We start from the raw sequence: 14,991 nt of genomic DNA on the forward strand, positions 1-14,991 counted from the left end.
CAGCTAACGTTGAGACCAAGAAATATGGCCAGTGGTCTCACAGTTAATCAATATCAAAACTAGCATAGCTGACTGTGTCAGAGATTTCTTCATAGCGATTGTGGTTTGGAGAACAGGTACAGTCCTTCCATAGACCTAAACAAAAACAGAAATTAGAAATGTTACATTTACCTATTTTTACTCTAGTAAGATTAAATTATCAATAAATTATAAGAGAGACTGGATCATCTTTTGAAAACAATGACACACTTCTATTCTACGTGTAGCTCTGGAGGGACAGTTTGTTTACTTCTAACTGAAACCTGAATGAGGAACTGACACTACAGATTTAGTCACTTTTATACATATTTCTGTCTTTCATTTTGGCAGTAGGTCACGATCTTCGTTTGTTCAAATTGTGATGTAAAAAAGTGGTTAAAATATCACTCATCTTTTTATATGTGCACTAAGTTCAATATGTTTCTTAGTAAAAAACATAAATTAATAAACAAAATAATCCTGAAATGTAATTTTAGCTTCAGGGAAAATTCAGACTCACAGACTATGACACAGACGATGAAGATCACAATAACAATAATGATAGTATAGATGCCGATATCCAAGAGAAATTCTTGTCCTGGAACGAAAAGAAAAACAAAACCAACAGCAGTTATAAAATATAAAAAAAATAACTATATGAATTCTAAGGTCAAATAAACTTTAAATAAAGTGTTTATGCACAGCATTGAAACTGCAAAAACAAATAAAAAACTATCTCAGGTTATCTAATTGAGTCTTTCTCTAACTTTAGTAACTTCACTTGATTTATTTCTACATTTTATAAATTTTTTTGTCATTTGCTGACAGTTGAATACTGCCTTAGACATTGGAAGGCCACAGACAAAAAACATTTGTGTCTCTGCTCCACTGTACCTGCTGAATCCTCTGATTCTACAAGTCATATATTCTGATATTAGCCTCTCTTTTCTTCTGTTCAGCCTGAAGATTATTATCAAGAAATAATTATTTAGTGAAAAACCTAAATAAGGACTTTTGATGTCGATTGGATTTGACCTTTGGTGTGGTTTGTGGTGTTGTGTTGAGTCAGCATGGGGAAACTCTCAGCCTGATTCTCCATGATGTCTGGATGTTGGCTGGAATATTCATGTGCTGATGTCAACAGACCTGGTGAAGAAAATTATATTCACGAATAGACAGTCCTATGTGAATGCTTGGAAACATCTTCAACTTTGACCTTCCTCTTCATGAAACTGTCTTGGGAAGGTAGAGCATCTCCAGTCAGAGGCTACTTTAGAGTTCCTGTAATATGGACTGCTACGAAAGGTTTTTCCTGCCAAGAGTCTTTGCCATCTACAATAACTCTTAGAAGAATCTGAATCAAGGGTCTCAAACTCCAGTCCTCGAGGGCCGCAGTCCTGCAACTTTTAGATGAGCCTCTGCTGCACCTGAATAGAATAATTAAGGCTCTGGAGAACTGATCTACACAAGGTGGAGGTAATGAAGCCATTTCATTCCAGTGTTTTGTACCTGTGGCACATCTAAAACCTGCAGGACTAGAGTTTGAGACCCCTGGTCTGAATTGATATGAGTTACAGGAACATTTAACTTCACTTTGGGATCAATAAAGTAGTTTTGAATTTGAATTTAAACCATTATACAATATTACAAATACATTAAGAGCTGCAACTAAGCAAATCCTTCAGTTCCTTTTTTAAATTATTGAATAACAGAGCATTATGTTATAGTTTGCCTTGAGTTTTGGCTAATTTGTTGTTGTTTTTTTTTTTTTTTTTTTTTTACAAAGGTTCATATATATACAAGTAATAATAGTTGAGCTGTTACAGTATGATGTGATTTGTTCTTACCATTCAGAGCTCCTTACAGTTTCATTCATTTCCATTGTGTTATACTTAAATTTGAACGTGAAGTAGTGTTTAGAAAATTGAAAGTTTATGGCTGATTGTGTTCCTGAAGGGAGATTCTTGGCACTGAATGTTGACTGCTCTGTAGAAATCCCTGACATGACACATAATCTTCATCATTAGTCTATCTTTATCACAGCATTCAGTTCTGTGATGTTAGCAGTATTTTATACCTATATGCTGCAAACAGATTTTAACCAGTTGATTTACAACACAGTCAGAGTGACTCAAACAGAGGAAGTCACACAGTATGTATCCAGAACTCAATGCATTATAAGATTTTTTTTCATCTAAAATGGATTTAGAATCATGAATGGACTTAAAAACCTTTGTATATCTAAAATAGCAACTCCTGGCTTTCTCATACATTCGGCAAACTATTAGTTTTGAGCACTGTCACATTTTTTATTGGGTCTGAACTTTATGATATTAACATTTATCCCACTTTAACAAAATATCTATACTTTTTAAAGAATAGCAGACTTACCTGATGAGGCTGCATGAGTGAAGAGCCAAATAACTATAACTGGGTTCATTGTGCAATGCAAAATGAACTTCTTTTGAAGAAATAAACTTTCCTGAGAATTTGTATCAGATTTGATTCACTCTGTAAAATTTGACAACTACAGTTCACTGTTCGAAAGTCGGTGCCCAACTGTCACAAGGTATCTATGGGCAGCAGTTCTCCTTTCAGTTTCTGCTAGTGATGGGTTGGGTCAGTCATGAACGTTTTGGCCCTACTGACAAAGAGAGAGAGAGAGAGAGAGAGAGAGAGAGAGAGAGACTGCTGTAGACTACAGAAGTTGTGGGACATCTGAAACCAGACTGAAAAAGCCCCAGTAAGAAAGCAGAACAACCTCTCCCTTCTGGCAATACTTTGAGACTATGGTTCGATTTAAATAAAAATGTTAAATTTGCACTCTTCGAAAATGCTTAAAAAATCTTTGGAAGGTTGAAACTCTGTGTGTATGTCACTATAAAGGACCAGAACCAGAAGTCCCATACAAATAGTTAAAATGATTTTAGTTTTTCAGGAAGTCACAAAGCACACAGTGTCTGCCCCAATAGTTACTAAACTCCCAAGACACTAAAACAAATAGTTTTTTTTATTTTAAACAAGTCCATGGCATAAAAGAAAGTACAAGCTGATAATCATTGTTAACTGTAAACGTTCAGACCTGACCTGGTGGGTCAGTCAAACCTCTCACTGTAGGACAGAAGAGGACAGAGATGATTTATAAAACTTTTCTGATGAAGATAAGATCAGCTTCACATGTATCGGCCAATCACGATCCCCGAAATTAAAAAAATCGGCACCCAGGAATCAACAGGTCGATAAATGAGTTGGCCAAAAATGTGTCCTACTATATATAATGTAAACAGCACTGCCAGAGATGCAATAGGTTTATAGCAGGTGTGTGAATGATCTAATGATCAGACTGCTGACTGCAGCCGGTCCACATTGTTAGCAGAACTAGAGGCCCCCAAAACCACATTTTGCTTAGGGCCCCATGGAGGCTTGGTCCGGCCCTGATTCTAACAATATTGCATATCCTGCTAGGTAGTAATATTTTTGAGTGACATGGCTGTCACAGCTTCAGAGCAACAGCAGGTGTCACTAGTGAGCAACAAATGAAGCATTGAGAAACGAAGCAACAGCAGACTGGAAACCCTCAGTCTTGGTCTGTTCAGTCATTTTGTTTGCAGTGTTTTGTACATTTCTAAATTAAAAGTTTGATGAAAAAGTAAAAATGTCTGCTTTTGTAGCAGAACAAATTAATAAAATTAGCCAAGAGCTTCTCATAAAAACACTGAATACAGGACGATTTATCATTCAAAGCATTCATATTTTCCAAGTTAAGTTAAAATATGAGGTTGCAGATGACAATAAAATAGGAGCCACTGAATTAATCTAACTGGGTTCCTGTTATGCAGCAATAGGTCTGGTTTTCTACGAAGTATCCATTAATAAATACCATAGAATATTTTTTATTTAGATCAAAATTTCCAGGTCATAGCTTCACCTGATTATGTGAGAAATGCATCAAAGTGACTGAGGAAAATAAAAAATCATCAAAGCCTGACAAACTTCTTTACATTAAAGTTTATATTGACAAATTTTACCTGCCATATACAGAAACCTTCCTTCCAGAACAAAAACTGTACATCTCATATATGTAAAAAAAAAAAAAATAAATACTTTCAAGAGATTTTCCTTTCACACATTTTTCATTGATACTTTTTATTTATGTTTTATATAAACATGTGAAATTGGTTTTACATACACATTGAAAATATATCTATTTTCCATGTACATACATGTTCATACTGTGTTTTGTGTTTACTGGCTGAACCTGCAAAAGCAGAACTAAAGATCCACAGTAGTGCAAAGATGGTTTCCACTGCACCTATTTACAAGTATTACAGTAAATTTGTTGTGTGAACTAATAGATAATTATACATGTTTTCAGCGTGGAGCTTGAATGTTCTTGGATTTTCACTATTCATTAGTGGCTCTGGTCCTAAATCTTCACCAATACGGTGAATTTTCTGCATTTACTGTTTATCAAACTGTTTGTTTCTTGCAACCTCAAAATGAAAGACGATTCTCCAGAACATCCTGTTGTCTGAGCAACCACAGAACCACAGAACCACAGAACCAGTCACATCAGAAGTCCAGTGTTGATGAGCAAAAGAAAAGACATCACACTTCTGATGCTGTTCTTAATGTACGGAGCAACGGAGGATTCACATTTATCTGCAGCACAAAGTATGTTAGCTTAACATTAAATGGATTAATTGGTTAATAAATAAGTTATTGACGGTTGTGTTTGCAGAATAATGTCGTGCTCATGACACCTGGGTGGTTTCTCAGCAGTCTGAGCTGCCTGATGACTACAGGAAGCCCAGTGTTTCCAGGAACAGACTGCTGAGCAGAAAAACCGACATGGTGACCGCTGGCTGCTGATGAACTGACACATTCAAGAAAAAAACAAAGTATCACATTTTGTTCCTTCTCACTGCAGAGAAGATAAAGAGACGTTTCGATTATGGTCTTTCATATTTCCCACCTGGCAACTGTTGCTGCATGAATTAGCGAGTCAATAATTAAAGAAACGTTCAGGTCAGTTAAGCAGCACAAAGGATTAAATAAAAGATTATGACCACAGTGGGTTGTGCTGTGTATTCATATTTATATTGATATAATGGTGTGATTTAATACATGAGCCCAAAACATTGTCTGATAAAGGTTAAAATAAATTCACAATGAAAACGTTTATTTACAATTAAAAATATTGATCTCTCCTGGATGTTGTTATTGATTGAACAATGATTCAGTTGATTAAATATAAACAAACTTATTGTCAGTAAATCATGCAGAACTTTGAACAAAACATCGTAGATACACCATAAAAGTGTTCAAACGTGAAACAAACTTTTTATATCTTTAAACTTTTGTATTAATTATAGTCGTTGGCAGGTGATTGGGTTACACTTTTATTATGTAACGATGAGAAAATTTGTTGTTTCTTCCTGTGATCTATGAAGGCTTTATAAACCCGAACTCTTCCCGGTCCGAGGGCCCGTCCGAGGGCCCGTCTGAGGGCCCGTCTGTACACCACCACAGTGGACAACGCAGAACAGCGCCCCCTCTGGACAACATCTGAAACTAAAATACTCATTTTCAACGTTTTTGCTTAATTCTCTTGTGTAAATTTAACTTTTTTTTCTCTCAATCTTCAGAGTGACTTAAGATAAACTCAAAAACATCTCATTTTCTTAAAACTATTTGGATTTTGATTACAAATATTCAACTGGAAGAGGATCCAACTGGAAAAGCACTGTTTGTGTTCAGGTTTACCTTTTGCTCTCTGTGTTTGTCTGTTGATTACTTCAGTATACAACACGATGGAAGAGTCATAATTATCTGTACAACAGAACAAATTTGATTTTAACCATATTTACTTACAGATTGAAATTTAATACATAATTTAATGACTTTGTGTCCAGCCTGACATTGATAGTATTCATGTTTTACAAAGTAAAGTAAAGTAATGTCTGACCTGGATGGTTTCTCCACAGACAGAGCAACATCAGTAGAAAGAGTGAAACTCCAGTGACCATCACAGGAAGTAGAATGTCTCCATGTAGAGACGGAGGCGATTCAGGAAATCCTGCTGAAGAGCAGAAAACCACAAGTTAGAGATGAAGTAGCACAGCAAAGACTGGCTGCAGTTTCACGTTCAGTCAGAAATAACATGATGAATCTATAAAGTACAGCTTCAAATACAATCCCAAATCAATTTTATGAGCTTGTGAGGAGATAATCTTGTTCATAAAACAATAAAATGGAGCATTTAATTTATTTACCAACCAATTTATGATGCCTGTCCAAACTGAGGTCAACCAGTTTCTAAACTCACCTGGAATCGTGTTAATATTTCCAGGTGGTTTAAATGAGCAATTTACTTACTGCTTGTGAAATTTATGACAATAACAACCAGGTGATTTGAAGCTTGGAGAATCAACTTACCTTAAGCTGCCGGCCATTTTTTATTATGTGTTACTCATTATACAGCAAAAACCCCTGAAATACAACAACCCTCTGTTGAAATGATAATAAATCAAAACCAATCTGGACCAAAGTGGAAGAATTTTACATGCAGAAACTTTAATTCTTTGGATTTCTTGAGTTCTGATTGGGAGCTGAAGACTTGAACTTCCTGCTCTGGTAAGATCTGAATAACAGACACGAACTGGTCCTGCGTTGACTTACTGAAGCATCTTGAGTTGTTGTCATAATGGAGGAACCATTCATTATCTATAATCAGTGTTCAGTTTAAAGGTACAATGTTCCTACAATGTTTCTTCCTGGTTGGGTATAAAATACTTTGGACTATTCTCAACATTTTCTTTTTAAGAAAAAATGTTGGTTAATATGTTGGTTTAGTTGTAGAATTAGTATCTCCTCTCCTAAAAACCCAATTTAACACAGACTTGTACCTTCAAATCTTTGTTTTCACTCAGAGACATGCAGATTAAATGGTCTCCTTTATGTTTTTTTAATCTGGATTATTTCTATTCCACAACTCAATATGATGTTTTGAATCCACAAACCTCTGACAGTCAGAAAACTGTCTGGTGATTCTCCAACTCCAGTTACGTGGCACTTGTAGAGTCCTTGGTCGGATTTAGAAACCCTCTGTAGAGTTATGTTTCCTCTCACACTGTTCCCAATGAAAAGATCGTCTTTATAAAACGTAGATGAAATATTTCCAGACAATGTTCTCCTTGTTCTACATCGCAGAACCACGTCGTCTCCCTCCATCACTGGAAGAGCTGGGATCTCCAGGATCAACTCACCGACTGAATAAAAAAATCTGAGAAGGTTAAACATTTCTTCTCCCAAACTGATCCAATTATTTATCAACATCAAGAGAATAAACATCGTTCAGTGAATATTTTACCAGTAACAGTGATGTTGATGATGTTGCTGATCTTCCCAGCCTCAGATTCATACCAGTACACTCCAGAGTCGGTTTCATAAAGCTCACTTAGAAAGCATGAAGATTCATTTGTTCCAGCTGAATATGAAGGACAGAGTGAATTGATTTGTTTGGATGTGTTCCTTTTTATTCTCCACGCAGCAGCGTCTTCCTGCTGGTCGCAGTTCAGGCTGAAGGCGACGGATTCGTACTGGAAGAACTGCGATCTGTTCGGAAACACCTGAAAAGAAACTGCAAAGGGAAGCAGCCTGTAAATGAAGGGCTGCTGGAGACACAAGAAGAAGTTCCTTCACCAACTAACATGCAGCTAGAATTTACTTTTATACGCCACAAATTAAGATCATTTTCACTAAATGCTTTAACTTACCAAAAACAGCGCAGAGTGTTGTGACCTCCATGCTGCACAGCGACTGAACGGTGGTCTGACTGCACCAATGTTGTCGCTGCAGCCGCAACTTCCTGTTTCAGTGTTTATGAACCACTCACATTACATAGTTAAGTACAGTCAGTGGAAAAGTAAAAGATGAATTAAGTCAGCCTGCACCATTTCGAGCAAAAGCTAAAGTCTGTATTATACCTGTGATGTGATCCTTAAATGTGTTGTCATTTCAAACATTTCACCAAGGATTCATCATCCTGCAGGTTTAGTTCTGACTGAGCTTTTTTTATTTTTTTTGCGTTGTCATTCATGTTTCCAAATATGTACGACTTTGTATTTATCACCTGGACGGACTGCAAGCAACCAAACGATTAGAACTGTTTGTTTAGAGATGTATTTATTATAAGACATTAAACACAGTTTTCTGTTTGCTTCTGCATGAGTGTAACGTGACCTAGAGCACAACCAATCACCTTTTACAGACTTTTACAGACAATTTCAATATGACAAGAAACAAAAACAAACAGAGCAAGCATCCTTCTCTTTCCTAAGTGTAATATTTTTATATCGTACATTTATGCCATTCAACATAATTGTTTCAACTAAATAGATCTCTTAAAGATTACAATTCTGTTTTCACTAAAACACATTTAGTTCATATTTAACAGCCCAACTGGCCTAACAAACAAATGAACCACTAGAATATGATGGCTGTTCAAATGACAACCAGAGAAAAAGCAAAACAACAAAAATAATGATAAAAAAAAAATCAAGAAATCCAAACTTATGAGACGAATCTTAAACAAAATACAAAACCATTTAATTAAAGGTGAGGTCCAATAATCGGTTCCTGCATTCAGCATAAATACTGAGGAACCTTCAACAGCGGTTAAAAAAGGTTAGGATTGGAAATACGTTCAAATAAATGGAGAAGTATTGAATTAAAATATATGTTAGGTAAAGTGTGCACTGAAATGTGTCTGAATGAATGAAAAACCAAACATCACATCTAGGAACAGTTTCTAGACATGGCAGAGAAAAGGTCATGACCCAGAAAGACCAGGAGTTTTACCATCCAATACAATCTCTGTTTAACTATGAAATTAATGTTCAAGCTGAAAACACTTTAAACAAAACAATGTGGGCATCCCATAATGCTGTGCACATTAAAATACTCCATAAGTTTTAAACTCCCTGGAGGTTCTGAGCTGCTGAAGAGAAACCGGAGAGACTCAGAGCGCCGAGTCAAGAACTATATCAATGCATAATTCACAACAGTTACAATAACAATCAAAAAATGTGGAGGAGTGACTGAGACCTGAAAAATAAATAAACATGCATTAGCAACAAAACAATGTTCTTTCAAAAACATTCATCTTTTTTAAATCTTCCTTTCTAAAAGATTTTATAAAAGATTTTATAAAAGATTGAACCATCTGTTTGCAAAAATGAAAGTATAAATTAATTCTGATCTATAAATTCGGTTTAGCATAAATTAAGTGTTAACTTGCTATGTTGTCCCTTTTTTCTCTGTTGGATAAAGTCAATATTTTACCAGTATTTTTTATTTTTTGTTTGTTTCAAACATACCTGCCATAACAGCACAAGTGATCATCAGAGCCACAACAACGATGCCGACAATGATGCCGATCAGCTGCCCAGTGGAAAGGTTTGATCCTGAAAGAAAGAGGAAAAATTCACACAAACACACAAAACTGAATTTGTTTTACATTCAGCTGAAGAACATAAAACATTAAAATGTTCACATTACTGTGAAGAATCAATGCTCAGACATTTACAGGAGGATGTTTCAGATTGATTATTCAGTGGGAAACATTTCAATGTCTTCATAAACGTTTCAGAACATATTTGGTGAATTGTATTTGTCTCTTAATGAACTGCAGTTCTTCTGTCTGTAGAGGAAATCAAACCCAGTAAACTGTCACATTATTTGGGCTTTTTTAACACAAAGCCAAACTTTTAGTTTCTTCCAAATTTCTAAGCACAGATACAATGAAAGCAGCTCCGCATTGTGATGCCACAGAAGACATTAGTCTGAACCTGTTTTATCAGAGGAGTGATTATTATCAGTTCATCTTGAACAAACAAAACCTGAGCGTTACCTGTTGTGGAGTTACGAGACGTCAGCATGGTGAATGTCTGCATTTCATTTTCTCGTGTCTCTTTATAATGTTGGTTGAAATATTCTTGAACTGGTGCAGTTTGAACTGGAGCAGAAAACAATATTTTTATACAATTTATTCCTTAAAGTCAGACTGTAGCTTAGCATATGCATCAGATTGTGTTGTGAATGAAGAAAAGGAAGCTGTAAGTATGGAAACATAGAAACTCAGAATAATAGAAATCAGTGTATCTCTGATGATGGCTGATGGGAAATGCAGGCAGGATGTGCAGAAGCAGAAACCAGAGTTCTGGGTTTCTGGGGTCCAGACAGGAAGTGTGTCTCAAGACGTTTTGTTGGGTGTCTTGACTCACTTCCTTTGTTTGAGTTTTCCCATCAAAAAGTCCTTAAATGTGTCACAGACTGCTCTGTTTTTACACAATTATTGTTGAAAGCCTCTAAAAGTTCTTTTTACTCTGAAATGTAATCATGGTGCCGTCCTGGAAACCAACACTACAATGTCAGTTTGGTCTATTATTACAGCCGGGTCCATTATTCTTGGTCAGAGGTTTCATCATGTTGACATAAGTGAAAGTTAAACTATTATCTTTAAACTCAACTGTTTTAGAATCATAAAAGACGTTACCTGATGAGGCTGCAAGAGACAGAAGTGCAACATAAATTCCCAGTGAAGTTTCCATTGCAGTCGGATCAAAAGCAGTGAAAGAAATGGAGGCTGCTTTCTTTTTGTTCTGTCGTCAGGTTTTAATCACCCAGTGAATCTTTTCCTTTCAGTTTCTATCAGGGTTTGGTAGTTCAGAGACAGAGACAGATAATAAACCTGCAGTATTAATGCACAGACCATCACTGCTTCGGAAGCACAAACAGATGCATGACGACATAAAGAATACAACAGAATCAAAAACAGACAACAGGCCTGATAACTGCACATCAACAGATGAAATGAACTCCACATTTCATTTTCAAGGTCTATAACAATATACATGCTGTTAAAGTTAAACCAGTGGAAACTGGATGAACAAAAGAAAGTATGAGAAAAGACAAATATTAAACATAAAAGTTCCTGGAACCTGAAGGAATTCATGAGTTCAATGAATGAACAGAAATAGGGATTAAAATTATTTGATTTGTCAAATCTGCATTTTACAGACGAGGGTTAGGACTTTATTGTCAAAATGATCTTTTAAATAAAATTCAGATGTTCAATTAGAGCTGTTATTTATTTTTAAATGATCCTAATCTGAATCCAACTTATTATGTAAAAAGGACCACATTGTTTTTGATCATCTATTCAAACATTTTTATAATCATTCACTACTTTAAGTCAGTAATAGTTATATACATGAAGTTGGGTATAAAATGCACCTTATGAATATTTTTAAGTTTTTTCTTGGAAAACCTATGCAAGTGTAAAGTAAAAATTGTTTATTATGTCTCTTAATAAATTGATTTAATTCGTTTACTTATTTAACCACATTAGTTTTGTTAGAGTATGAGGCTAGAGAGTCTGCAGAACCAGTTAGATAAGCTTTTCTGTTGACCTCTCCCTTTAGCAATTGCAGCAGGCTGAGCGACAATGCTTCACCATGCACACCACAGCATACCAGTATTTGTTAACAGAAAAGAACAGATAGTTTAGATAGTTTAGATAGATATAGTGTGATGGAATAAGCCTTGAGTCTTAAGAAGTTTCTCTATGGAAAATCACCAGCTCAGAGTTTTAAGAAATTGTTGTACCTGCTGGATTTTCTGGTTTGACAATGTTCTTGTTATGCAACATTGTTTTATTAGTAAACCTGATTTTTGGAAACTCACATACTTGAACAAGAAGATGTTTATCATCCAAGGAGTTAAGTGACCCTCCAGTGTGGTTACGTGGCTTGTATATTGTTCAACTGGAACTGGAATGACTTTATTGTGTAACATGAGTTCTATATATTGTGAGGTCTTGCAGCTCCAAATCAGAACCCAGTGCAGCTTGCTGCGATGTTTGTTCTCCGTCTGCAGATGAAATAAAGATCTGTTATCATACAGATTTTTCCTCCACACAAGCTCAGCTAATTTTTATTTTATTTTTTCTGTGAAACCAGGAAGTCTTACCACATTCCCTCTGCCAATTCAAATATGTTTAACCATTATTTAAAAAAAAATAATAATAATTCCTCTAATTTATTAATATATTTAGTAGAAACATTGGTAGGTGTGAACAGGCAAAATTTCAATGTAATTCATTCGAAAAGTACAAATTTTACAGCAAGTCAAATTCTAATATCTGTAAAAAAAAAAAATCTGCACTCCATGCATTGCTAGGTCTGAACTAGAGCATGTATTTCATTACATAATTGCACACACCCACTTTATTGCACATAATGTGAGTAAAGTACAGATCCCAGCACTTTGACCAGCTGGGTGAGATTATCCGTCTTAACAGAGTCGTGAGTTTTGCATCAATTCTTTTTCTTTTAGTTTGTTTCAGTATTTTCAAGCAACATGATATTTTTTTGTTGTCAGTGTTCAGTCATTCTATAACTGTAATGATTACAACCTTTAACTGTTTTAACTTTAGCTGGTTTCCTGATATGAATTGTTCTGCTCCTGATTGTTGTGCTTTAACTTTGCTGCAGGTTTCTGGCTCCAGTGATTATCATGGATTATAAAATCCTTTCTGTTCTCACATCAGTTTTGGCTTTTTCCTCTTGGAGCTGTAAGTGATTCTTTCACCGTTGTGTCTGTTCCACATGCTGCTTCGTTTTTAATGCTGTCGTGTTTTTGTCCTTTTCAATATCAGATTATTTCTCAGTTGATAAACCAACAGATCAAAGGTTGGTTAGTTTTCCATTGCAAATGCCGTCAGTAAAAAAGTTGGAAGAACGGGGAAGGAAATTGAAAGAGCAGCAGATTGTAGTTATAAAGCAGAAAGAAGACTTCAAAACAGAACCTGTAATAGTAAGTTATCAGTATCGATCCATTTATTGATGTTTGTATTGTAAAGTCAGATTCAAAATGAAACTGACTTTACATTTCAGTTTCATTTTGACAACATTTACAGAATGTGGCACTGATAACATCGGGTGAAACAAACATTTAACCCTTTAGAAAACTGAAGAGTTTATTCTTTCAGGACGTGACGACTCTTCATCGCTCAGCAGGACTCTTCTTCACGTCTGCAGTCTCCACGTTGAGTGGATCCCTCCCTCTTGGCACAGTCCTCACCATTCTTCTGATCCACGTGTGTGGAGGTAATCTGTGCTTCTTTTTTAAAGCAGCTGTTTTATTTAATCTCCTCACTGTTAGGAATAAAATGTTGTAATTTCAGCTGATCTGGTGGCAGCTGTGTCTGCAGGGATCCTCCACCTGTTCTCCATCAACGTCTTCATGGACTTGGTGTTTGGGATGATCACTCTGCATTACGTTAACAAAATGAAGCGTAAGTCTCTCTTTTTGTTAATAGCCAAAGTAACTACAAACTCATCAGTTGGTAGAGCAAAACATGTAAATGATACATTATTAGTTTGTCATTAAACATTTTTTAAACTTGGTTCTACCATTTGTCTTCTAAATGCTGGTCCAGAAATGAGTTTGGACAGAATGAAAGAAAACATCTGAAGAGTCGGAGAGAATTGGTTTGAAAGTTGATTTTGTGGAGAGAATTAATTCAATTGGATGAGTGGAGGACAAATAGTTCAAATGTTAAATAGTCAGAGCAGAAATCCTTCCAGCTGCTCGACATCCAGAACCAGAGAAACTGTTGTCAAGACTAGAAACACGTCAACCAGAAATGTTAGAAAAAGAACAAATCAGAACTGGAAAGTCAGAGTCATGTTGCTTCTCCAACATGCAGCTGCAACGAGCAACACAATTTTAAAACAACCATTTTATAATAAACCATCAGGCTTTAAATGCATTCTGAAAACTCACAAATCCACAAAGCTGAAACTGAATCGTTGATTTAAAAAAATTGAGCTTCATGTCTCTTATTTGTTCTGTTTATATTCTCTTGTTGAAAATAATTTTACCCTGAGTGCATTTTGAAAAGCTCAGATTCACGTAAACATGTTGGATTTTCTCAAACAAGCAAACTTCAGAAAATTGAATAAAGATTTTTTTTTTTTTCCAGACAGATCTTTGCAGGGTTTTTGTTTAGTTAATTTCCTGTTTTTTATTTTGACTTCAGGTGAGAGAAAAGAATTACAGAGGAAGCTCCAGGTGATGGAGCAGGACTGCAGAGATGAAGCTGCTGCGCTGCAGGAAGTGAAGAACAAACTGAAGACATGGATGCATCACATCAGAGCCACAGCGGAGGACATGGAGGCCGAGGCAGAAGAAACCAAACAGAAGCTTCAGGCACGAGAAAAAGAAGTGAACATCTTTAACCAATCAGAGTATTTACTGGTAGGGAATGAAAATGTAAAGCAGGAAACTGGACAAGCCTGAGAAAAGACGATAAGAAGATTAAAAACTAGAGTTTAAGATTAAAAACTAGAGTTTCTTGGAAACAGAGGGAGGATAACTGAGATAATCAACGCAGAAAATATTTATATTTTTATTGTAAAAAGTTGCAGAATGAAAAGCCATAAAGATTTAAAAATTAGATTTAAGTTCAGATAGAAAATGTAAATAAATGCAAATTTATGAACCTGGTTACTGACTCTGATGGTTTATATTTTTCAATGTTTTTATTTTATTTCTGATGACTGAAGGTAAATTGTACTTAAACACATTTTGTTAACTTTTTATTATTGGAGTAATGCAATAATGACATGTTTGTGCAACATTGTGCTTGGATGGTGTTTAATTGTTTTTACCTGCGTTTTTACATCGATTATAAATTTATCAAGAATTTAACAATGAAACTTGATTTCTGTTTCCGACAAGAAATCTAAACAAGCAATATATTTGAGTATCTGTTTTCTACTAGCAGACAAGAGCTTTTATATTGTAGTCAAACATTTTAAATTTAGTCTCACCAATTACAACAGTCATTAAAATGTGGCGTCACCTTGTTATTTTATTTATATATTTTTTTATTCACTGAATCAT

At 35.4% G+C, this 14,991-nt stretch overlaps 2 protein-coding genes across 2 annotated transcripts; one reads left to right on the forward strand and one right to left on the reverse strand.

The window, feature by feature from the left end:
- Window positions 1-43: 43 nt before the first annotated feature.
- Window positions 44-7,832, reverse strand: LOC122820714. Its single transcript, XM_044098284.1, has 10 exons — window positions 7,797-7,832; window positions 7,391-7,660; window positions 7,041-7,289; window positions 5,987-6,100; window positions 5,785-5,850; window positions 5,402-5,592; window positions 2,410-2,479; window positions 1,054-1,164; window positions 539-616; window positions 44-135 (listed from the first exon to the last, which is right to left on the reverse strand). The coding sequence occupies exons 1-10, from the start codon at window positions 7,825-7,827 to the stop codon at window positions 44-46; spliced, it is 1,272 nt and encodes a 423-aa protein (XP_043954219.1). The 5' UTR covers window positions 7,828-7,832.
- A 4,520-nt stretch (window positions 7,833-12,352) lies between these two features.
- Window positions 12,353-14,991, forward strand: LOC122821064. Its single transcript, XM_044098924.1, has 6 exons — window positions 12,353-12,386; window positions 12,576-12,655; window positions 12,740-12,897; window positions 13,073-13,190; window positions 13,295-13,378; window positions 14,126-14,991. The coding sequence occupies exons 2-6, from the start codon at window positions 12,598-12,600 to the stop codon at window positions 14,383-14,385; spliced, it is 678 nt and encodes a 225-aa protein (XP_043954859.1). The 5' UTR covers window positions 12,353-12,386; window positions 12,576-12,597; the 3' UTR covers window positions 14,386-14,991.

The sequence above is a fragment of the Gambusia affinis genome, linkage group LG18 (genome assembly GCF_019740435.1).
Source record: "Gambusia affinis linkage group LG18, SWU_Gaff_1.0, whole genome shotgun sequence".
Taxonomy (NCBI): Eukaryota; Metazoa; Chordata; class Actinopteri; order Cyprinodontiformes; family Poeciliidae; genus Gambusia; species Gambusia affinis.

Bases quoted from the DNA above. Each gene is read 5' to 3' on its own strand.
- LOC122820714 (XM_044098284.1), bottom strand. From the start codon at position 7,827: ATGGAGGTCACAACACTCTGCGCTGTTTTTG. The intron at 7,290-7,390 runs GTAAAATATTCA...TTTTTTATTCAG, and splicing joins CATCAACATCACTGTTACTG to TCGGTGAGTTGATCCTGGAG. The intron at 136-538 runs GTGAGTCTGAAT...GTTTTTGTTTAG, and splicing joins CATCGTCTGTGTCATAGTCT to GTCTATGGAAGGACTGTACC.
- LOC122821064 (XM_044098924.1), top strand. From the start codon at position 12,598: ATGGATTATAAAATCCTTTCTGTTCTCACATCAGTTTTGGCTTTTTCC. The intron at 12,656-12,739 runs GTAAGTGATTCT...TTTCAATATCAG, and splicing joins GGCTTTTTCCTCTTGGAGCT to ATTATTTCTCAGTTGATAAA. The intron at 13,191-13,294 runs GTAATCTGTGCT...CTGTGTCTGCAG, and splicing joins TCTGATCCACGTGTGTGGAG to GGATCCTCCACCTGTTCTCC.